General features: G+C 40.6%; 1 protein-coding gene across 1 annotated transcript in view; it reads left to right on the plus strand.

The window, feature by feature from the left end:
* The first annotated feature begins 8,932 nt into the window (after positions 1–8,932).
* The window catches only part of LOC139744472 (uncharacterized), a 119,656-nt gene continuing 102,481 nt past the window's right edge, over positions 8,933–26,107 (plus strand). Inside the window, exon 1 of the mRNA XM_071654908.1 lies at positions 8,933–9,390. Coding sequence (XP_071511009.1) covers positions 9,276–9,390 — 115 coding nt within the window. The 5' untranslated portion in view covers positions 8,933–9,275. The remainder of the gene's footprint in view (positions 9,391–26,107) is intronic.

A 26,107-nucleotide genomic window follows, 5' to 3' on the forward strand; every position in this document is an offset into this window, starting at 1 on the left:
GTCAGCAACATTAGGAGAATGGCATAACGATTCAATGCGAGCGAGCAAAGCGAGCGAGCTTGAGAATTTTGACATTTTACAGTCCCAAAACTCCCGTTTGTAGCTATATCTTTCGCTTTGGAAATTAAGGGGGGGGGGCATCGGACGCAACTGCTGGCAATTACTGGCAGCAACATTAGGAGAGTGGCATAACGATTCAATGCGAGCGAAAGAAGCGAGCGAGCTTGAAAATTTTGACATTTTACAGTCCCCAAACTCCCGTTTGTAGCTATATTTATCTTTCGCTTTGGAAATTAAGGGGTGGGGGCACCGGGCGCAACTACTGGCAATTACTGTCAGCAACATTAGGAGAATGGCATAACGATTCAATGCGAGCGAGCGAAGCGAGCGAGCTTGAAAATTTTGACATTCTAGAGTCCAACAACTGCCGTCGTAGCTATGTTTTTCGCTTTAGAAATTAAGGGGGAGGCGCACCGGGCTCAACTGCTGGATGCGAGCGAGCGAAGCGAGCGAGCTTGAAAATTTTGACATTTTGCAGTCCAAAAGCTGCCGTTTGTAGCCATATTTTTTCCCTTTTATTCATATATATACATATTTATTTTATTTGTTTATTCATTTATTTTTATTATCATTATTATTTCTTTTTCTTTTTTTTTGTGGGGGGGGGGGGGCTTTTTGGGGGGGCAAAAATGCGGGGCGGCCGCCCCCCCTGCCCCCCCCCACTTCCGGCGCCTGTGCTCATCAGTATTTCAGGAATGTCAAAAACATAACCATGATCTCAGTAAGATATCATCAGGAAGATGTCTTCCTGAATACCATTCGTAGGACTTGAGCTAGGAGCATGACAGCGTCCCGAGACCAAATGCAAAGAATGGATGCCGACGACTTCTTATCAAACCAAATAAATAGCATTGTGAGATAGATACAACAGAGACAACAACAGACATACAACTAATCATATCGTATCACTTCATATCAATTGCCCAATGAAATTCGTAATGCATCAACTTTAAGACCTTTTCAAATGTCATTATCTGATTAATAGATAGAGTATTATAGTTTAAAAAAAAAGACTCAATGGAGTACCAAATGTAACAACCATTTTTTTTTTTGTGGGGGAGGGGAGGGGGTATATGAGTCTTGCTTTTTCTTTGTATAGTAGGTTTGTTCTCCTCCTCTTCTTTTCTTTTCCTTGCTTTGCTTTTCTCTGAATATTGTTGACTCTCACTGTACCAGTTCGGTATATGATTTTCATTATTTTTTCTTATGTTTTGTGTATACAGTGTATTATTCTCGTATTGTACTGTAAATTCGGGACCCTGTGGAAGAACAGCCATATTTTGTAAATATGACTGAACGGGCAGTCCTCCATTTCTTCTGTTCGTATATGATGCAATGTATATGCAACTTGTAATGTGTGTATTTTTTATCTGAAGACGGAAATAAAAACAACAACAACAATATCATTCATATAGGCCTAATTGTATACATCTTCAATCAAGTGGAACGTCACACTGAAAACTGGAAAACTTGTTATACGATGCGGCAACGAGAGGCAATTAGTAAACTAGTACTGTGTAGGCCTACAGTTACACAGTACACATTACTGTGAACTACAACTAGTATACAAATAGTGAATGGTCACGAGTGCAATGGTACATGTCTTGTTCCATTGCATGAGTAAAGACCATACACTATTTGTTTTATACAACGTCCAAGTAGATCTTTATGTGGTTGGAGGATTGTTGGATAGGTCTAAGTTGGCCTAGACAGCTAGAAGTCTATATATGTATGGAAAATACAGCCACACTTACATGTGGATCCACTGCGATTCTCTTGGCTTGTGCAATCAGTGTAGATACAGGTCACAGCTAGCGCTCATACACGTACACTAGCACTACGTAGGCCTCCATACGCGCATGCATGTACCGCACACGTACACTGCGCTAGCTGCATGCGATCCTCAATATGCAACACACACAGTACATGCAGTACCGTACGTTTTCTCGAACTGGACTGTGGAATAGAACGAAAAAATCGAACCAAGTTGCACACAAAAACAGAACCAAAATTGCACGGCGCGTTGAATGGAGTACTTATTGAATATCACGTCACCAGCAATCCTCCGATCAAATTACAAGGATCTACAAGTTGGACGTTGTATAATACAAATTATTGTATACATGTACGTGGATATCAAGATATCCATAGTGCAACAGCAGCAGGAATCTCCTTCAGCCATAAAGATCGGGCTACCGCGCGAAATTGTTTTGTATACAGGCCTTCGAGGCAATAGCGTCATCCAACATTCGATATAGTGAATGGTCACGAGTGCAATGTCGTATTGTCACCGAGTGCGAAATCTCGTGCCATTACACGAGTAAAGACCATACACTATTTGATTTATGCAACGTCCAAGTAGATCTTTTTGGTCTAAGTAGGCCTAGAAGTCTATGTATGAAAAATATAGCCATACTTACATGTGGATCCACTGCGATTCTCTTTCTGCAGGGTGCAATCAGTGTAGATACAGGTCACAGCTATACTAGTTAGCGCTCATACACGTACACTAGCACTACGTAGGCCTACGTACGCGCATGCATGTACCGCACACGTACACTGCGCTAGCTGCATGCGATCCTCAATATGCAACACACAGTACACGCAGTTGCACGCAAAACTAGAACCAACAATCCTCCAATCAAATTACAAGGATCTACTTGGACGTTGTATAAATTGTATTAATTTTGTATAATGACCATGCATTGGAATTTTGACTGTCAGCCTGTCATAAGAAATTAGAAATATCAAGAGAACTGATCCTTCTCATCGCTGTATACAATGGTGCAGAGAACCAGGAGACAGATATGAGGTGCAACTGTAATTAAACCAAAAATTGATTTCGCTCCTTAGGTGTGCTTTGTGGTTGCTGTCGTGGCATGTTCAACGCGATCATGAAAAGTGGAAGTACACATTTCCGTATTTCAAACGCCCTGACAAACTGATCTTGAGGAGAGTATGGATGCTCGCAATCGGAAAAATCATTCATTGAAAAAAAAAATCAGAAAAAGAAAAACAATAGCATAAAAAAAAACACATATTATACAGCCCGGACTTAGCCTTTGTCAAAGGCCCTATCGCTGTTGAAATTGCAAGAGAAGCGGTCAGAAGATCGTCAAGCGAGGCACACAATCGAGCAGCCAGCGATAGGTGACGCTTATTCTCCTTTTGCTCATGACTGTCAGAGCGATTAGCAAGAGGGCCTTTGAAAAAAAAGGCTAGCCTGGACTTGAAAAATACTGGACCAGTTAAAAGTAAGTTTGAAAAGAAAGGGTAAACTTCTATAAGCACAACAGTAAAAATGTAATGGAAATCGGATAAGAGTTAGCGAAGTTACAACATTGTGAAGCTTCTCTTTTTTTTTGTGCAAAACAGTTCTCTAACAGTTTATGTGAATGTGCAAACGGGTGAGCTGTTGATGTCGTCACGCCACAATATTCTATTGATCTTGTAAAAAAAAGATGAAAAGTAAATATTCTTTCATAAAAGTGTGAAACATAATGTTTAATATTCTTGACTGATAGCTGAAAAATATAATGATCAATCAGATATTATCAGGATTGAGACTGGGGCATGTAGCTACGGTTCAAAAACCAACAACACGCACACATATAAACAAACGAAAATATCAAGATTTTATGTACAAACTATATGGCAAGTTGTGAGGTGATGACATCATCAACTCACTTATTTGCATGTTTATATTGACTGTTATACGTGTAGAAGTGTTTTGTGAAAAAAGCGATCAACTTCACAAGTTCGTAACTTCCTTATTTCCCATCCGATTTGGATCAAATTTTCACTGTTGTGTTCATACGATTGTGCTCTTTCTTTTCAGATTATCTTTTTACTTGCAAGGAACTTACCTTTAAATCAACGTTTAAAGGCCTGGTTTAGTTCTGAGCAATGCAACATGGGTGTTATTTCTTCGAAATTGATTGTGAACTGTTTGAATGCATCGTGGACACATTTTCATCCCCTGTCCTGCGAAGAAAACGATGGATGTGGTGGTGAACACATGTCTTGAATTTAGCAAGCAATTAGTCGCACACGGATGGGGTAGATCGAACCCTGGGTAGACGATGTTGAGTTGGGTAACTCGCATACAATCCTCAAGAATTTTCCAAATTCCAGCAGCCTTTCTACAGTAACATGACAACTTTCACGAACTGTGGATCACTATACTATGTTCTTTCTCACCCTGCCTAGTCCTATTCTCTCAAATGAAAAAAAAAAATATTGTAGCACCAACAAGTCTTGCACAACCTGGCGAATGTTGATACATATTCGGTGAGAGATCATAAGAGGTTTCCTATTAGTTTCCATACAAAGTTACATTATTTCCTCCTCATTAAAGCCTCGAATGGAGAACAATGTTCCTGCACAAACTGTCTGTTGTTCGTTTATCATAATGATATCCCAAGAAAATTGTGTTGATGATTAAATGTTCCAAAAGAATAAAGCGTAGAGTCCATTAAAAAAAATCCTTATCATTCTTCATGAGAAGGATGTCAAATACATTTGAAGTCAAATCAATATATAATCAAATCATGGAGCTTTATCTCCATATTCAAATGCTTTTAAGAAGTTAAGGAATAAACTGAAGTGAAGAATGACAGAGACTACTGAGAGGGTGTAGATGTTTGTATATTTGTACTAAAGAGGGAAAGAGACAGACAGAGAGATGAAGGGATAAATAGATAGAGATGTTGTATTCAATTTGAGGCAGCTATATTGGAGAACTATTCAGATGAAAAAAAGGCAATATTCGTGTTTGTATTGACAAGAATATTGTTGTAAAATCTGAGAGACACTAGTTTGTCCTCATAAGGACATATGGGTGCATGGGGTTAAATCGGAAAGAGAAAAGAATTCTAATAATAAAAAAGAGAAAACAATGAATTATGAATGACAACTTTCTAATCATTTATACAATTCACCATCATTACACATAATCAAAAGATCGTATCCCAAAATAAAACAGAAAAACAGACAAGTATGTAGAAAGGAAACACACGTACAGACAGACATACACACACAAACCTCCTAACACATGTACACACACGTATAGACGATAAAGGAAGCGACAGAAACTTCTCGGAAGTTCCCTCAAACAACGGAGGTACTGCTGAAGAGACAGTTGGAATCTCATTTATGTCAATTATCTGTTGGGCGTGGAATTGGAAAAACGGATCACAGTGAACTTTAATCAAATTCACAAGTTCCTCGTTAAAAACTCATCAAAACCCCTTGCGATTACTGGTTACTTTTTAGAACTGGGACGGGGTTAGTGTTATCGGGAAAAACCTCGGTGATTTACCATGTAAGCCAAGTCAATCGTGAGAATTGACGTCCGTGCAGCGCAGCGATCGCGGGGAGTTCAGCTCCACTCCTGCATCAGTAACGGGTGCACGTTCGACACCCATGAATCATGTAGCCCACGGGTCATACAGCCCATGAGTTGTACAGCCCACGAGTCATACAGCCCATGAGTTTGACAACAAACAAATAATGCCCAAGAGACCGACACGTTGAGCCCCGTGTTGTAATGTCGAACTCGTGGACAACAAAGAGAAATGTGGATTGAGTGAACGTAGAAACAGTAGAACACATCAGTGAAAGTTGGAGGAAAATCGGGCAATCGACACAAAAGTTTTGAATTTTTAAAGATTTGGTGTTGGAACCGCTGGATGAGGAGACTACTAGAGGTTATGGCGTTATGTAAAGGGCATTATTCTTTGAGCGATATAATGTTTGCAGTACGCACTGTTTTATGATTATCATGCCAACCCAACTTTCTTCCCCATGATGGTAATTTACAAAATAGAAACCTTCAAAATAATATGCCTTCAGATTTCTTTCTCAGTAATACACTATAATATTGATTCCCCTTCTTTTTACATCCTGTAAATTTTATATAACTATTTTTATCTTAATGCATGATTCATTGAAGATAAATTTACTCCAAATACATATATATTATATATGTGTGTGTGAATTTTATTTAATTCAACAACGTCAGAAGAACACGTTAGTGAAGTTTGAGGAAAATCAGATAATCTGTTAAAAAGTTACCATTTTAATAAGTTTTGAAACTGCCGTCACTTGATAATAAGGCTAGAACCTTTCGTGAAACCACGGTAGTGGAACGATATAAAGAAAATTAAAGGCCATTTGGTTTTATTTTTGTTTATCAAGCGTAATGGGGGAGCACTAATTGCTCTACTACATTCTGAATGCAGGGGGAACATTAATGTAAGCAAAAGTCGAGGGAATTTAATTGTTTTATTACAAATGCAGTTTTGTAGAAATCTCTCTACATTTCCTTTATATCGTTCTCCTAGTGTGCCGTTAAGAATCGTTGCAGCCTTCTTATTTATATCCTTACTCTTATTCTTGAGTTTAGTCAAACGTACTTAAAAATTCGCAACTTTCGAATTGAATGTTTGGTTTTATTCAAACTTAACTGATGTGTTATGTTAATATTCTTGCATTCACTGTATTTGCATATACCTAGGCCTAGCTTAGGAGTGAAATTCCCTTTTTTAAACAAATTGACTTTATATAAAACTCACTCGTTCATTTTCACAATTTTAAGTATACACACATTTACATACACAGATGCACAGCCTTATAATAGATATTGCATTTTTAGAGGTGCGATATTACGCTTGACATCTCCATTGGATTAATATTTCCCCCAGGAGATCAAACGTTTCCCAAGCGCGCAGCGCTGAGGGAAAATATGGTCTCGAGGGACAATATAACTCTCAAGGGACTGTCGAATGATATAATTATCACAAAGATAAACGTGACAATATTTGTTACACTAATGTTCTGCATGTGTACACATTATTTCATTCCAGCCCCGTGGGCAGTCAGTCAAATTCTTGAATTATGTTACCTGACGTGACGTCACTCGCAATGTACCGCTTTCGACGAGCATCGACGAGCATGTAGACATGCATCATGTAATATACATTATGTGTATACACATTAGGCCTATATACTCTTAGATGATGACTGGCGGGGGAGGGAACACACCGAATGTTCCACCCGAAGGGTTTAACCGTTTGGTATATGTTCCCGACAACAAAAGTCATCATCTGTTAAAATTATATGGGTTAGTCAAATTATCAATTTCGTACGCATTACAATAATCGGTCGTCTGCTTTTTCACATTGTATGGATGGAATAGGCAAATTTATCCTATCGATTGCGTGAAAATATGATCGTTCAATCGTTTGGTATCGTTTGTCATTTGTTACGTGAAAATGTTTTCCCATGGGAGAACATTACAAAAATGTTCTGCCCATGGGCGAACATAACCAATGTGCCGCCTCCATCACGTGACTGTGTTTAGCCAATCACTAAGTGGTATATGACTAAACCATTTAATATACAGTTATATTATCTTGTCCAATGTCATTTTGAATAGAACACGTGACAGCTTGTGCATGGATGTTGCTGTGTAGTCGTAGAGCCACATAAACTCTGGATTCTTTTTGGGTTGGGGAATGATGTTAGCATGGAGCTACAAACGAAACGTTTGTAGCTCCATGATGTTAGCTACACTACTAGGCTTTACCTCACATGGGATATAAACGAATTTCTGTTTTAGCTAGGAATATTATAAGCTTCTTCGAATAGAGATAATTCAATATAAAACAACAACAGCTTGCCTTTAGTCCCGGCTCAATGCGAGAAGTAGCTTTAGTCCCGGCTCAATGCGAGAAGTGTTGCTACTGGCAGACACAATTTGTAGGAACATTGCATAGCACTTCTGTCAAGACAGACCTTGGTTTTACCTTTTGACCTCCAGGTGTCTCTTACATCAGAATGAGTGAGTGTATGGTTGAACTTGCTTTTACCAGGAATTCTCATGACTTATTCGCCTAATGTGTATCAGATATACCATCGGATGTTTTCCACCAGTGCCTCGCGAACATTCGGGTTGGAAAGTAAAAAAACATGTTGGAAATAAACTCAAGTGGTATGTAATGATATGAATGTCTTGAATCAAGGCTATGATATATGAGGCGAGAGGGTTGGAGACAGGACGCACTCACCCGGTCATGATAAGCTCGCTGCTTGGGGCATAATTAGTCTGCCAAGTCAGCATCACTCGAACAAAAGTGACGGGATTTTACCAGGCTTTAGGTCAGCAAAATAAGATATCACCCACGAAATTGACCCGCGGATTAAACACAAGAGACTGGATTGTAAGGCTACTGCACGAACCACGAACAGACGTGAGCAGATGTCATTACTAGAGAGGCAGAAACAACGGCGGAGACCCACGGGAAATAGTTTCAGTAATAACCCGAACATTTCTAGAAGGTTCGACTTATACCATGGGGATAAAAACACGCAATATCACAAGGTAACTTCGAATCAAATGCTAAGAATCAACATGATAAAACTTGCTAAATCATTTGCTAGAGAGAGACAAAATTCAGATTTTAATGGGAATGTAGAATTGCTCTAGGGTGAAGGTATATTTCACTTTCACTCCAGTCCCTCCAATAGTGAAGTGAAATTCCCCCTGTCAAGAGTTCGACTAGTCCGCGCTTTTTCACATCCTGTTTCATGAATCGCTGAGCTGTCCCAGCGCCAGAGCGCAAGGTTGATCGGAGTTGTGCGAAAAAGTTGGTGGCATACCCCTGCGAACGCTCTCTGTTCGACAGCTTACGCTGACGAGAGACAGGACCGGGTCGAGTGCTGGATGTTCATCCCAACGGAACCAGGTTAGCTCGTAATCTCCGCGCGCAGGTGTGGTGGTACGATCAGGCCAGCCCCTCTCCCAACTTCGCCAGCAACTGCCCCCGACGACTAGAAAAATCTGTGTATGTGTATGTGTATGAGTGTGTATAAATTCAGCGGCAGATTTTTCTCTTGGCGTGGGCCCTCCCGTCGGCAGAAAACTTCGTCGCCATCGGGGCATTGCAGTCCGAAACCTTGCCACAATCACGCACGGGTTGTGTGCAGTTTTATTTCGGAGGCATTTCGCCCGGACCATCTCTCGTTTCAGAAACTGTCATCTGACGTGTTCGGAGAGATTACCCATAGATTAATTGGAACTATCCCGATACATGCTCTTCGTCGGTGCTTTTCCAAGTGGCCATTGAACTCTTGGGTCAATTAGGGGCCTAATTCCAACTCTCTCCTCATGTCGTAGCTTGATCATAGCTTGGATCGCCGCCAAGACGCCAGCCATGGATCGGACTATAGGCTTCAGCCTACATTTATTGAAGGAATTGAACATTCGAGTAGCTATCGTCCTATTCCTATCGACGATAGCATTATGTAGACAAGTCACATTACCTGCAGGTAAGCTTGATTAACTTCACCTTCATAACATTATTTTATTTCCCATCGAGGTTGCTGTTGTAAATCGGCAGTCAATAGGCGCGGAATAATCTGGGTGGATATAAACGTCGGGAGGTGATAACCCTAATAACGTAAGCGGGAAGTCATCGGTCTATTGGTTCGCCGCGTCATCAGTTTTTTCATGCGTACGCTCACCAGCTAAATCAGCAGGCGAAGCCGTGCACACTGCAGGCTTACATGTCTAGGCAGGGTCTGGTAAGGGTCAGGGGTACCTCGCGTGAAGTCAAACGATGATGGTAACTTGTGACAAAAACATCTTCATTCGAAGGAAATAGTGGGGAAGCCCGAAGAGGATGCGCGTATGGTGTCGAGACAAATGCTGTTATAATGCGCTTTTGGCATTACACACGGAACTCTGCGCACTAGTTCTTTTCGGCCGTTTAGTTTGTTTCCGAATGTAGGTTGTGATCGCTTGTGTTAGGGGAGTGGATGATAAGTGATAGGCTGCCTAAAGTGATAATGACACTCAAAATTTTGTCTCAACCGTTCTATTCAATTCTTAATAAGTACAAAATATACGTCAGTCGATTTCGAATTTTGTCTGAAGTGAGTGTGGGCGAGTGGAAAATTTAGGTCGGAGAGAGAAGTTTGTAGAGACGCGGATCCTTTTTGAGTGGACGGCAGTAAGTACAGAAAGCCTTTGCCTTCTGTCTGTCCGTGTGTGTCTAGTTACCACCGTCTGTCCATCTATACAGGCATCAGCACTGAGGGTCCAGTAGTCGCAAACAGCCGACGCCCTTTGTAAACATGCTTTCTGATGAAATGTGGGATGGCAGCGAGTGGAAAGGTGGGTTGGTTAAACGCTTATCAGAAACATATGTCGACGCAATACCAGGGCGCTGCAGCATGTAGGAGAGGAAAGGGAGAGACAGCGATGATGCGGACAGAAAAAACAAAACAGAAGGGCCGCATCGTCCCCCACCCCCTCTTATTTCGAGAATGTTCCGAAATTAGCTCTGGGTTCATAATCCGACGGGAAAGTCATCACTCATGGAGGGGAAGTTTCAGTTAGAAGCAGTGTCGGACATTTTAATATCTTTTCACCATCACTCTTTGTAGTTTTCCAAGAAATTAACCCATCTCCCAACTTGTTTTGCTCCCTAAGGATAAAGGGAGCCGAAATGCAACACGAACAGCAGTCATCCAGGTCACGAAAATGATTCTCTTGTCTTACGTGAATCGGACAAGCTCCAGCTAGCTTCGCCTTGCATCGATATCCATTTAATGAAGAAGAAGAAGTATTTCATTGGTATATCATGTACCCTATGAGGTCAGGAATCCATGGACCTGTTAGCAATGGTTGGAGCGGTAATGTCATTATCAAACTCTTAAACTTGAATATCAACCTGCGCTTGAAAATAGGTAAGCTCCAAGCCAAGAGGATACTTTTACAATTATCACAGAGTACAAGATGGTGAATCCCTCCCAATGTCAAGAAATACATGTATTGGTTTTGGATGTGATTACGAAAGAAGGATTTTTTTCTTTTTTCATTCGTTCATTGGGAAGAATAAATCCCTTATAATTTCTTCTGTTTGTGGGCGTGCCTGAAGGAGTTTGAGAAATATTGACACCCCGAGAAGGCAACAAACAAACAAACACACACACACACACACAAACACACTACTCTTAGCATACACACATCGTACATTGGTATATCATAGACCTTTGCCGTATTTGCCCATGCCCATGGGTCGTGACAATAACAAGAAATTGAATAAGCTGTTTGGAGACATGGCAGAGGGGTTCCTATTTTCCGTTAATACAATGAGAAACTTGCGGAGGATCATCATGCCATAATTATGCTCAGACCAATTTCGACACCGATAGTGTTATCTGTCGTTTGAAATGAGTATACAAGACTTGTTTGTTATCAGCCCTCAACTTAACACACCACAATTTGCCGAAATTTCTAAAGAATCAGAAACCGACCGAGAAAATCTATGCCTTTCCGAAAGCTTTGAGATGATCAGGCACATATTCTTTTGCTGTACAACGTATGTCCCATGAATTACTTTCTATGAATCTGCACCCGCATCCGAACCATTGAGAAGCCCAGTTAAAGGGATGATACAGTTCCGGTTGAGAGAGGGTTTTTGGTTTCCAACGTTTTTGATGATGATCGTATGAGATAATGAGAAACCTCATGAAATATGACAGAGCATAATTATGATTCTAAGAGGAATTGAAAGTTTATTTGGTGAAAATTCGGTGTGAAATGGCCGAGATAACACTTAACAAAAAAATAAAGAGGTCCTGACAAAAGTTGTTACCCAACTTTTAATGAGACTTTAAGTTTCTTTTTGGATATCTCAGCCTTTCAAAACCAATTTTCTTCAAATAAACTATAGAATTCCTCTTGGAATTGTTTACTCTTTAATATTTGATGAGTGGTTTCTAGTTAGTATCTCGCAAAAAGTTAAAATCTGAATCCCCCATCTCAACCAAAATTGTACCATCCCTGTAACCAATCATCTTGTCATTCGTGTTGAACGTTTACACTCAAGCATTTGAGCGAAAAGACTGGGGTTGATGGATGGGTTTGTCATGAAGGAGACGTGATGAATGATCTAAGAAGAGAAAGTATTTTAACCGTTTTATCGGACAGTGATTGCTTCCGACTGCCCACGACATCTCCCTTTTGAACCAGTTTGCACTTTTCCGTTTCCTTACCCTCTTCCGAAGCTCTCCCGCTACATATTAGTTTGTTTGGAATTATTGGTTATCATTAATATTTGGCTGAGTTTGTTATTCGCCTGGGACTAAATAGTTTGTGTCAGCAGCCGCAAACGTTGCGAACTAATCACCCTGGCCAATGACCGGAAGTAATAAACGCGATTCCACGACACAGTGGAGCCACAGTCACAGCAGAGTTGGAGTCAGTCTTCCCTTGTGACCCCTTTTTTAATAGATAGCACTTTGTCGAAGCACAAATTTACACCAAAATGTGTTGAGGATCACATTTCAAAAAAAAATACTGTAAAACGAAAACAATACGTGCAATATTAGTCGTCGTTGGCGCAATGAAAGTGTGTTAATGCTGTTATTCTAGTTCATCTGTTTTCTTCGCTAATAGGCTACTGTCAATGGCAAGTCCTGTGCAATCAACTCTTTACTGTAAGCATTGAGTTAAACACCTGTCTTAAACAATGATTTTAGAGTATGAACTTTTATGAACCTTAATTTGATGCTCTTTGAGTGAAGAGAGATGATTGTTCAATTCTATAGGTTCTCCCACTCAAGTATTCGTGATCACCATCTGATTATATAAATTGTAAGGGGGGCTGAGGGAGCTAATGACCTCAAAAGTCCTTTTTTTTATGAGGGGGGGGGGGGGCTGTCGTTTTTATTTATGTTTCCTATGTCAGCGCCAAAAGTTTTTGATGTCGCCATTTTAGAGTTGTGTACACAACCTAATGCCAGCTGTGATCCATACCTTCCATAAATCATTCATCAAGTTTGCGACGGTCATTACTACCAAAGATGGCGAGAGTGCGGGGAGCTTCTTGCGATTATGTCTTGCCACGTTGTCGGGCGTCTCCGGATTGTCCTGGTCGCTGATTGGCCACCCGTGCATTGCTGAAGAATGTTGCCTCTGTCTTATTTTTTTTCTTGCATGTGCTCAACTGTTGCACCGGCTTGCATCCGCAGTCTCTCGCAGCATGACTCGTAATTGAGAGTTTTTTGGGCGCTCTGTCATGTTAAAGAGACAGTTCCTGTTGGCGTAGGGGCTGTGCCATGCAGCCTGCACGAGTTTGGGATGGAGGGGGGAAAAAGGCCGCGTGTCCGCTAGAGGATAACAGCCCCGAAGATTAGAATACTCTCCGCAGTGGAAGGCTCCGTGCAGAAAGATGCAATCCTTGCACTCTGTCCTGTTCAATTTATCGGGGAATTACTTATGGGACACAAGGAGGGAGAACTGGGAGATCTAAGCTTCACCCTGCTATAAGATGCCCTCCTCCTTCTCGTTCGTTGCGTGTAATCCAGCACATAGCGCAACCAACGCCGTTTCCTCCAGCTCCTCGCGCGTGCTCTGTCAGAAATGTTTCCCCAGTTCAAACTTTGCCCATAAAGATCAGCAGTAAAATGAAATTAATGTCATGGAATGATTTAACAGAACTTAATCATGTCAAATTTCGTATCATTTTGAAATGCAGAATTCGTTTGTAAGAATTCACAAGAAATAGAATCCAAAAGGATAGATTACTAATCCAATCATTATCAAAACATATTACATATCCATGTAAAGATAACTCTCTTGAGCAGTTACCTTTGATAAGGGTCGTGACCTCAAGGGAACCTTTTAACTTTTGTGTGGCTGTAAAGAGAAAAAAGAAAAAGGAAGGAACGAAAGGGAACATACGACCAAGTAACGAATGCACTGCTTCCGGTCAGAACGCCACCACGAGAAGAAGAAGAAGAAAAAAAAGAAATGACCGTGGGGTGACCTTGTTGTGCCTCGCTAAATTTAGTGAGGTATGTTAACGACCCAATTTCAGCAGCAAAGATGTATGTCTCTCGCAGCAGGCATGCATTTGAGAATAAAAAAGAGAGGAAAATGAGCGACGGGTTGAACATAAAACCTGAAGGCACAAATAATTACAGTAGTCAGCGTTTTTGCCCCCAAACGCGCGACTAGTGCGTGATTACGTAATGTGACGAGAGTGTGGAAGTGACCCATGGGAAATTTGATGAAGATCGATGATAATCTATCACTATCAGGACGACATGAATTTTTATCGGACTGTTTTTTGTCAGTGAGTAATTCGTCAACCTTGGACTCGATACCGTACATGTCTCGAACCAACTGTTTGATAAGGGATAAACGTGGCAGCTCTTCTTCACTTCGCTGACTTTTTAGATGATTAGGGACTTGTTTACAAGTCTAAAATGCTTGGCTATTTAAAGGGCAGTGCGAAGGACTTGTTGAAAGGTATTAGGCTACTTAAAAAAGCAGTTCAAGGGACTACATGTATTCCGAGGAACAGCTTGCGTGGTTATCTTGTCACACTTTATCTGTCAGTGTTTCGATATGCGAAGAGAGGGGTCCTGGATTGACACGAAACTTTAGTATACTAAATTATGCATGTGTCGACCTAGCTTTCAGGACCATCAAAATTCTTGGGAATGACATCTATTTCTCATACTCTATAAATATCATAAAATACACTGAAAAACTATACTACAGAGATACCATCAAAGAAGGCGAATGTAGACTGTATTCAGAGAAATTTGATTTGATATGATTTGATTTCTGCATATTACACAAAATGAGTAAAACATTGCAAAGAAATTTTCCGAAAATAATTATAGGGCCTACATTGAGAATTACAGGCCTGCCTATTAAACAGTAGTGTAAGAACTACGGATAAGTATTCGAGGATTTTTTTTCTTTTGAATTAGCTAAATCAAGTAGTGTATGAACTACGAATAAGTATTCGAAGAAAGTTTTTTGCTTTTTTCTTTAGCTATTTAAAATCCTACGTCGTTTGAAAGCTGTAGTGAAATACGTAAACACTGCGAAATATCAGAGAAAAGGTGACATTTATCATATTAAAAGAAAACTGAAATGACACCTAGATATACAAAACGTCCTGGGACAATTTCGTGATGATCTTTTTGGTTACGAAGTTGTACAAGCAGGGCTGGCTGGGAATCCTCTATCTCTTTTTTTTTTTTAATCATCATGCAAGCTTAAAGGGGATGGTTACTAACCGATCAGTGGGAATGCTGAGGGATGATTGTTCCAATCCTTGTGGGATTCATTTAAGAGTATTTATTATATATCTACTGTTGTGTGAAAATTATTTGCCTCAGAACGGTCTCATATTCAAATAATGTGCAGATTAATGCCCCGTCACTGACCAGGCACGCTAACCTGGAAACATTAAACTGCACATTACTTGAATATGAGACCATTCTGAATCAAATAATTTTCACACAACAATAGATATACAATGTACTCTTAAATGAATCCCACAAGGATTGGAACAATCATCCTCCAGCATTCCCACTGATTCCCACTGATCAGTTACTAGCCATCCCCTTTCAAGGGATGAATCGTCTTTCTAATATTTTCTTGACTATATGTACTGATACCCCAGATGCAGCTTCTCGAGGATCATGAAACGAATTTGTCTTGCAAGAGAATAATGTGTAAGAAAATGATCAAGATTTCATGAACAACACGTACGTGACGAAGAGAGGGGGGGGGGGGATTTGAATGCCATCGATTTTTAATATACCGACATCAAAATGGGTTTGAGCAGTCGGTCAGAAGTTGTTTTTGGTAATTACTAGTTCTTTCCCATCCTGTGGGTACGACCAGGGAGGGTTCCCACTTTCCTGGTCGATGGACTTAATGAATGTGTAGCTTTCTGCACTCATTCTTTACTCACATTATTAGAAGGTGAACATACAAAACAAAGCTAGCATTTGTGGAAATGGCTTTTTTCTTATGGCTGAAGTATAGAGACGGACTCGTGATTGCTTACCAAGACCGACAGGGTAGGAAGGAATGTCGGTCGTCTAGACAGACCTCGAAATGAAGGCACGGATACCGGCACTTACAGCAGTCTGCAAATAGAAAAAGAAAGAAAAAAGAGCAAACGAATGAAGAAGCCAAACGAACAAAATCTCCAACAACAACAAAGAAATACATGAGCTACGAAAGTCATCACACGCAGAGTCGTAAAATTCGCAACAAAGCAGAAAATGTGACTGAGGATTCACCTTCCTATCCCATCTCTCTCTCCCTCTCTCTCTGTCTCTCTGTCTCTTTTCAATTTTTCCAGTTGGCGCGGTAACTTTTAGTCTGCTCTGCGCAGACGTTGTACTTGAATTCAGTCATGTTAGCGCCATATCTCGGCCAATGTGAAAGTGCATTGTACGTCAGGGATTCCTCATGCTACCTCCTTTTACCTGCCAAGCGTACGTGATAGCAAAGGAGTTGGCTCCTTCGAATGGTTGCACCAAGGAGGTATGAGAGAACCATACCTCCTTGGTTGCACGGATTTGAACTGAAAAGCGCGGATCGGATGGACTGTGTAAACCCACGCGAGTTCTACCGATTTAGCCTGTCGTGCGTTGGCTGCATCTCAGACTAAACTCCGGGCTCAGGAGACTGCGCGGGGGCTGGGGGGAGCAAGAGTCACCTGGCGAGTGCAGCCCGACCTTCCCGGGCACTGAGGGGGAAGACCCGCTGGGAAACCTCTGTAACCTCCTCTGCGCCAGTCAGACCTTGTAAGTTGTATGCGGAAAGAATTTACGCGTTGTGATCATGGGCGCAGAATTAAATTGTTCCAAGGGGAAAGGAGGAAAATTAAGCATGACAGTGACACTATCATCTAACAGACATTACGATACCAGTATACCTACTATGCTACATTCGTGATGCCAACGGACGATCTGTTCTGTGTATGGCCAGACATCTTGTCGGCACTGATACATCATCCGAACTATAGGGGTCGTCAAACATGCAATTGGGGGGGGGGGGAGAGAAAACACAGACTTCAATATTGACATTGATTGTGGTCGGACATCACCGTTTTTCTCGTAGTACATCCCTTCCCAGTAGCAGGAGGGAGAAAAAAAATTCGGCTCGTGTTTTACAACTATACAACTGCAAGAATGTTCGAACGAACAAACGAATACTTTGCTTTTTACCTGTCCAATGCATTTTTGTTCGAACGAACAAACGTATACTTTGCGCTTTACCTGTCCAATGTATTTTCCCGCGGATAATGATTGTATGAGACTTTGATATGCCAAACCGAGACCGGCTAATGAATATCGATGATCGAATGCGACGTAATGGTGATGCAGATTTGAATCGCAGTTGGCGGAGGCTTAGAACGGAGATGAAATTCCAGAGAATAGTCAGCTGTCAAGAATCATCGTATCGCACCGAGACGGTACTGAATATGACATCGAGGTTTGTCAGGCTTGTCGCTATCAGTTACGAGGCGGTAAAGCGTGGCTGACCTAAATCTTTTTCTGCATTTTTATGTCAATAAAAAATAAGCGCTTGTAAACCCAAATTTTGATTCCTGTAGGGCAATATGTAAACACTGCACCAATTTCAGATACTGCTACAATAAACCATGCATGTGGGAAAATTCATTAGCAATAGAATATTAAAATTTGATGTCTTATCGGCTGACTACTAAGCTTGAAGCAAATGATATCTGGGGCCACCATTTAGGTAGTTTGTCATCCGTCTGGAACTGCTAAGCCTCGGATCCCCGGTTACATGCAGGAGGCTCGATCCCCTCATAAATTCGACATTAATTTTGTTTGATGCCCTGGCAATGGAAAGATATAATCGTAAAAGCTTTCATGATTAGGTATTGTTATTGCCCCGTGAGATTCATGCAACATTTAAAATAATATCTTCTTGATTGCTCTTTGTAACCTTCGAGATTGTAATCAGGGAATATCGACAGGTTTTTTGTCAGCTGTCGGGTGATATATTCGCATGTCTTACTGAATACAATCACTGAGTTAAAAACTGAGAGGTTGGCCAGCTAGCAGAGTACAATCTTGAAAGGATGGTACTGAATTCAAATCAAGAGAATAACGAACCCTATCCGGGCTTGTGTGTCGATTTTGAACTCCCTTCTCGCCTTAATTCCAAAAATGGTAACATGCTGGAAAGGTTGTTTCTATCAGGGAGATGGGCCCACCTCCCTGTTGCTGACCATGTTTAACCAAGGGGATCGTTTGTGGAGCGGATGGTTTTTCGGGAAGTAAGGCAAGCACGACATCACGCAGATAGACCAGGGAGATGGGAAGAGACTCTTTTGTGGCTTTTGTGCAGATGTGGAGTGCTAGCAGGAGTATGGTCCACTCTCAGTTGTCTTCACCGACCAGAAGTGACCTTTACGTCATCCGTCATTGTCATGAGTTGTCTGATTTTGCAGATGTAACCACTTTCTTCGGTTGATGCATGCCAGAAACGAATGACACTGCGATAATGCCCGCGAGTAAACTAATGCAGACATCTAGATTCTTTTCACACCCAACTGATCAAGAAGCTGGAACCCTGATGAAACCAAGTACTATCAAACCGTGCCCGAAGCGTTCATGGCACCAACAGCATGCGCCCAATAACGCCAAAAGCCTTTCAGCTGGCGTGAGATCTGCAGGAGCGTCGCGTTCTAAATTATATCAAGGAGGTATGAGATACCTCCTTGATGTATCTCCTTGATTACATCAAGGAGGTTATAATGATAAAGTGAGGCTCTTCAGTGAACAGATACACTTACGTCATTGTAAAAGGTGTTTCACCCACAGCGGCCCCCTCTCGACCTAAGTTCATAAAATTAGGCCAACTGGTACATGCAATGCAGGGGTTTTTAGCATTGATATAGGGGTCCCTCAAAGGTAGTAGCTGTCACAGATGGCAACTATCACTGCAGTTACTGCAAAGCCCACAAAATTAAATCAGACCGTTGTATTATTTTGAGGTCTTTCTAAATCTTTTCGTGTTTCATTCGCATAAAGTTCTTGATTCTCGATGAAATAAAAAGCGCCATCGGGTACTGTCCTGGAGAGACAGTGCTGTCCCAGTGCAGATTGTGTGCGTGTGCTGATTATATACAGGTGCTTGATGCTATCATGGGGCAAGTAGCTGATGCTACTGTGCAGGTGCACTTTCTGATGACTGGCTCGCTTAAAGGGAGACGGCATCAATAGAATGATGACAGACATTTGAAGTTGAATGCATCCCATACTTTTCAAAAGGGGGCCCTGATTACTTTACTCGTCACGGAAAGTTTGACGTAACTGAGGACGTAAAATTGGAACGAAATATTCAGTTCTGGAGGCCTGCTGAGGAATTTCCGCAATGCTAGCTATTACGCAGCTTTGCAAAGAACCGAAAATACAAGTTTTGGCGCAAGGAAACTCCTCGAAAGTGGTACTTTCGAAGTACTATCATGATTTATTATGATTTCAAAGTATGTTTGTTTTCAGTGGAATGAATCATGTAAATAGCGGTCCACCACACACACTGGTATATATGCAAGTGCCATAAAGTGCAGGCCTACTGATATAATACTGGTACTAGTTAAAACACCCAGTAAATAAGACTGGGTTATAGTCTTTGCTCTTAAATTGTCATGCCGCGGCAAAATTAAATGTATCCTCTTCAGAATCAGAACAAAACGTTAGACTGTGTCGAATTCAGTACCCAAGTCCTTCGTGCAGATCCTTGCGACTGACGCTGACCATTTCCGTGAAATACAAGTGCAGTTACTTACCTCTAATTGGAGTGTCTTTTCAGGAATAATGGGATCCGACAAGGGTAAAGGGGGGGGGGGGGGGTAGAAGGGGGAAGAGGTTAGAGGGGTCAGTTTTGAACTTTCCTTTTCGGTATCAATATGGGTAGCTTTCGATTGTCATCATGGTTGAGTTGAGGATGTTGTCATATTTTTTCTTTTACCACCACACCAGCAGGACGAAAGACAGTTGCGTATTATCCTGTCTTGTAAATTCTTACGCACGTTTTTACCTTGCTGTTTCGCCGGTCACAGTACACTCACTGATACAACCAATTTGTCACCTCCATTACAAACTCATACATGGCCGAGAATACACAGTCGCCTCTCAATGTGACACGCGTGCCTTTTTGTCTGGTTTAACACATTTTGTTTTTGTCTGGTTTAATACATTTTGTTTTTGCTAGATTTGCGCATTTTCACTGGAATTTCATTGGCCTAGTTTCTCTTTATGTAACGCTTTTATGAGCCTTACCTGGTTTGGTATTTTCTTGTCTCTCTTGTATACTAGTATACGATACGTTTGTGAGCTGGAGTTTCATGGAATGTCAATATTTCGAAATCATGAGTATTTATGTACTCAGCAAATCTTTGTGTGACAACGATTAGTGTCCAGTGAAATTGTGACGAAACCAAACAGTTTGAAAAATACACGATAATCCTTTCTGTTTTCTTGAAAATACGGCAGATATGTAGTTATAAAGTAGGCCCTATACATATGGTTAGTTGGAGCAGGGAGGTGGGTCCCACCTCCCTGGTTGGAAGCAACGTATGTAAACTAGTATACAGCATAGGTTTGTACAGTACAGAGTTGTTCTGGACATAAGAAATCAAAACATGGCAATGATAGTGCTTTTGTTTTCTGCATCAGTTCCTTTTCTTGTTTTCTGCATCAGTTCCTTTTCTTAAAATTTCACGAGGTTTCCATCTTGTGTAATTCAAAATATATAACAACATAGGAGGCTTGTAATGAGTGTTTACCACAATCGATTTCCCCACAGCAGACAGTGGTGTTGGATTATGGAGGCATGATATTGTATCTTCTATAAATAATTTGATAGTGTCAGCCTAGCCTTCAAAACTTCCGTATGCTTTACTTGTCATTGTTTTTATTTTCATTAATTTGTACACCATAGTTTAGCTCAGTCAGCAAAGTGCCAAATTGTTACAAATTGCCAAACTGTTGAATTGCCTCTTTAATCAATGTGTTTATCCATGCAATATCTGATTTCAAGGTACACATAATAGCAATTTCTTTCCCATCATTATCACCTAGGTCCTAACCTTAGTTGCGGGTGTGTGCTTTATTTGTTTGTTTTGTCTTTGTATACTATTCTTTGAAATGCATGAACTAATCTAGGTTTGCAACCATGTCTCCAATTTACATGGGATTATTCTCTCCTCCAGTCGTTTCTCCGATATGTGTGTATTTCATCTGCTGTATTATACACCGTGATTTCTTAACTTCATTTACAGTATAGATCAGCATATCATTAATGACTTGTTCAAATAAACGAAACAAATCAGCGTAAAAGCAGCTCCGTAATTCCTGGTAATTTCCATTAAAATATTTTCCATCAATCCCAAGTAGCGAAGTATACGTCAGAAGATTGCCTTCGTTTACTATAGTAGGTCCTATATGGCACTATGGCCCATCTTTATAGAATAGGGCCTTATTCGGTTTTTAAACACTGTAACTTTTGTCGGTCATTATCGTTTGTTTGTATTTATGTTTTCTTTCAAGTTTTTCCCTTTCATCACCCATCCGTCCTCTTGAGTGAGTGAGGAACACAAACATTGGGCAAGCTCCCAAAATAATTTCTCGTAGCCAAACTTTCCAGAAGGGCCCCTTTATCATTGTACATTCAACCTCACACTAGTCGAATCTCAAAGGGACTGAAGAAACTCCTTCCAGTTTTGTGAATTTCGACTTAATACAATAGAATTAACACTTGTTTATATCCTTCTGCGGTGGGTAGAATTTTTCTTCGACTCAACAGATTATTTGACTTGGTCCGGACCAGTTTCCCTGAAAAGAAAAAAAAAATGAATACGAGCACAAACTTTGGTCCAAATCGGATAGAAATTGGCGAAGTTATGAGATTGTGAAGTTTCGCTTTAGTTCTTTTTCTGGAATAAATGATATGAATAATTACGCAAATGACTGAGCTGATGATGTTATCATCTTACGATTTGCCACGTTGATCATGAATGTAAAAAAAAAAGAGATACGAAAATTGGTTTTCTTACTTCAAAAGTGTAAAACATATGGTGTTCCTGACGTTACAAATAATGACCAGACCAATTTAGACTTGAGAATGGGGCATATTGCGATTAAGAAAACAAAATGGAAGTGTCAAGATTCTGCGTACAATTTACAAACTATACGGCACGTTATGAAGCGATGAAATCATTAACTCCCTCAGTTTCATATTCATATTGACTGTTCACGAGCTATTTTGTGAGACCTAGTGAAACTTCACAATTCCATAGGTTCTTTCGTTGTTATCCAGTTGATACCCCCCCCCCTTTTTTTTTTTTAAAGCGAAGTTTACTGCAGTTCTGTGAGCTGGACTAGTTTTTCCCCAGCATCAGAGAAACTGGGTCGAAGATATCACAACAGTCTGGAACACTTGCTGGCTTTCCCAGCATTCATGTTGTCGAAAACCAAGAACACCGTAGACTTCTAGTCTCGATTTATGTGCAGATTTTGATCTCTCTCTGACCGAATCGTCAGTCGTCGACTGAATCAGTAACATAAGACCACTCCGGAGTTACTGGGGTATCTCTAATTGATCCCCATCTGTCTCAAAAAACGAATTATTCCAAACTCTGAAACTACACGAATGGAAGTTTTCATGGCAACACGCCCTCACCGTTTGTGCACTCATAGAGGATACTAGTACCGTATGTCCCCAAAAAAGAATTTCAACGGGACCCTCCGCAATGATATCTTTAAAAATAGTGAATCAATCCAAATACAAATTCAGGGTATGAAACTATAACTCATTGCACACATCTTACAGAAAACCCATTCGATTTGCTTCAGTGGTCAGAGAGAAATGAGGAATTTTGTAGAGGATGTCAAGAATCTCTTCCCTCCAAGTTCTGTCTATTGTATTCACACACAATTTAGCATCGAAGTTTGGAAGAATCAGACTCATGACATGCTTTCCAACATTCCACATTTCTCTGTGACCGCATAACCAAATTGAATGGGGTTTTCTGCAAAACAGAGCTAAGATGTTATATTCTAAGACCCTGAAGTAGCATTTAGAGAGTTTAATCATTTTGAGTGTTATCAATGCGAAAATCTGATTGTATTGTATTGTATTGTATTGTATTTTTTTTTTTTTTTTGGGGGGGGGGGGGACATACTGTACAATATTGTAGACTTTGTTCCAGGCTTGATCATCTATCTTTTCACGTTTGGCAGCACCGACTCTTACCCGTGAAGGAAAAAGCGCGTAAGGCCTGTAAATAAAGGCTATATTTAGGTGAATCTATCCTATCTTAAAACATAACAGCCTCAGAATAGTTCCCTCAGAAGTCAAACAACCGCACATGTAGGCTTTTATTGTTCATTCAGATGCACTTATGCCTTAATTTTTGCGAGGATTTATTCATGATTATACTCCATGGTTCATTTTTGGAATAGCATACTTGAACACGTGACTGGACTAGCTTATATAGTTATGAATTGTGTTTGTTAAAGGTACGATAATTATGCAGTTCATTCTGCACATAGATAAATTTCAGGAAAATTATCGGAAATCAACTACACTCAAAGAACAGTGAAAGAAAATGAAATTTTCACACGGATCAAAAACACTTTTGACGATAACAGAATCAGCATTATAGCTGCTGTAGTCACGTGATTATCGATGATAAGGCATTTCTGAGGCATTCAATCAGTAACATTCAATTTAAAGAACCTTTTCTCAATGAACTTTGAAAGATATATACTAGGCCTACCTGTTTTTTTTTCCCTTTAAAATCGTTGTTGAGAGTGGAATTCAAGGACTGAACTGCACGTGGATTTTTTTCTAGGTTATAATGTAATTATCGTCATTTTATGTAGGGCCTAAGTTGAAGGGAAAGGCATAGGCCTAAGTTTTTTTTTAAATGGTCGCCATACCAATAAAAGTAAAACCTCGCAAAATGACCTAAAATAACAAAATACCTGTAGTACCAAAGTCTGTTGATAATCCTCTGGTCACAATCAAATGCATTCTTTTTAATGTTGTTTATCGACCAATGTTACAACAGAAAGCAATTGCTATAGTAAGTCGATGATCTTTGACTAAAAAATATGCAATCCTATATCACACATGAGTCTTCACAGAAGTAGGTCTTAGCTGCAAAGGTGGAAGCCTCTCTTTTTTATATTAACGCACTTGATCTGGAACGTATAGGACCCTATAATATAATATGTGGTCAGCCTGCGGTGCCAATGTAATTTGTCTCCTCAAAAAGGATGGCCAGGGCTTTTGCCAAGATTTGAATTAGATTTTTTAGTTCGCATTAAAGGACCCCCCCCCCCCCCCAGGATTTGGGACTGTGACAAAAATCGCAACCCTTCCCTCCCTCCCCCTCAAAAAAACAAAACAAAACAAAAAACAAACAAACAAACCAACCCACAAATGAATAGCCACCGTTCGAACTCGGATGCGATATCAGCATGGTCACATGGACAAATCGCATGGATTACTTACCATGGAGGATTATTGATATACATTTGTATTCATATTCATTTTGATACACTCTGTATGTCTTTCTACGAAAATCATTTACCTGGCGAGGTCTAGAACAAGCTAGCTAGGGAAGAATATACAAGCATGACGCATCAGACACTTATCAGACAGGGTACTTGTAATTGGGACACCTGTCTGTGTACCCATGCCATGGGTATCCATCCATGGATGTCAAACACTAACTAACTCTCGAGCAATGGTAAAGCTTGTGTGCTCTTCCGATAATGATTATGTTCATGTTAAATTGTATGACGGTAATCCGCTCTACTCACTTCAGAAAGTAGGGCCTATTGTATACTGGAGTTCGAAGTCATCGATATTAGACCATGAATCGGTAGTAGTGATAGTGTAATTAAACAAAGTATTTCACTACACAAGATGTATAGAGTTAACTTGTTATTGCTCATCACTTGGCGCAAAATGTGAAGCTTTCCACTTTACTGTAATTGCCCATCTCAGGTCACATCTTCTTTGGCACTTGTTTCAGAGAGCTCCAAATGTTTGTTTGTACTTGACAAACAGTAGGGCCAATATTATTCGTCTCTGCAAATCGACTATCGTGCCCGCCATCACAGAAAAGTCAAAACTGTGATATTTTGCTTCCTTATGCATGTAGTAATGAACTTCCTCGGTCTAGCTTCACCCAGATATTAAGCTCAGGTTCTGTTGTTCTTCTGCCTCGAGTGTTGAAATGATGTTGTTCTCTTCCAGTTCTTCTCGAGAAGGAGAGAGGTAGTCACATTTCCTGCCGATTGACGAACACCTAACCTATTCCTACACGGGATTCTTGAAACGGGCGTTCTCTGCAGGATTTGCCAAAAAAAAAAAAAAAAAAAATCGTGCCATGTAGGCCCTACCTGACAAGATTTTGCACTTTGAGCCCATGCTCAAGCGCTGCATATCCCCAAACAACATTGTTTATTCCGTTCAGGTTGAGACAGTACAGCTGCAAATTATGGAGATGATTTAGTTTTCCTCCCTCGTAACCCGAAAAGGTCGCGAAGTTAATCTCATCTGCAGAAGAGAACCTGAAGCCTCCCGTTATTGGACGTCAAACCGTGTGCTAACCTCTTCTTTGGGAGGTTTGCAAGGGTGGAATGCTGAGAGTATCAGTGTAGTCGTTCAAGTTACTGTGACAGCATCATTCAATTTCCTGGGTGACGTCGGCTATATAAAGGAAAAGTTTCTGCATTTAACGCAATGAATGATTCTCATGAACCAGGTGTGGCTGACTTGTATAGCCCTATACACGCAATGTTGAACAGATTCACTATCAATATGGCATATTCTTATTCGTCAGTCTGATGACTCAACATTTTATGGATTTCTCACCACTATCCACGACACATTGCACCGTGGAAGATGAAGTTTTGAACTTGCTGTGCACAGAAGACGTGATTTCATTACGAAGTATTGGTGATGCGCTGCGACGCTGATTATGTGCTTATGTATGTGTGAGCGCTTTAAAAAACATGGCACAAGCCCGATTTCACTACATAAAAGTGTGGACACGGCATTCGCGCCCACAATATGTAGGTCACGACACGCAGGCAGGACGATTTGGGCGTCAGTCCATAACAGTAGATTTCATTTGACGAGTACCAAAACGAGATAATCTCTCCC

Source organism: Diadema antillarum, unplaced genomic scaffold (assembly GCF_040938485.1).
Source record: "Diadema antillarum isolate AM-2024a unplaced genomic scaffold, OU_Dant_1.0 scf00000035, whole genome shotgun sequence".
NCBI lineage: Eukaryota > Metazoa > Echinodermata > Echinoidea > Diadematoida > Diadematidae > Diadema > Diadema antillarum.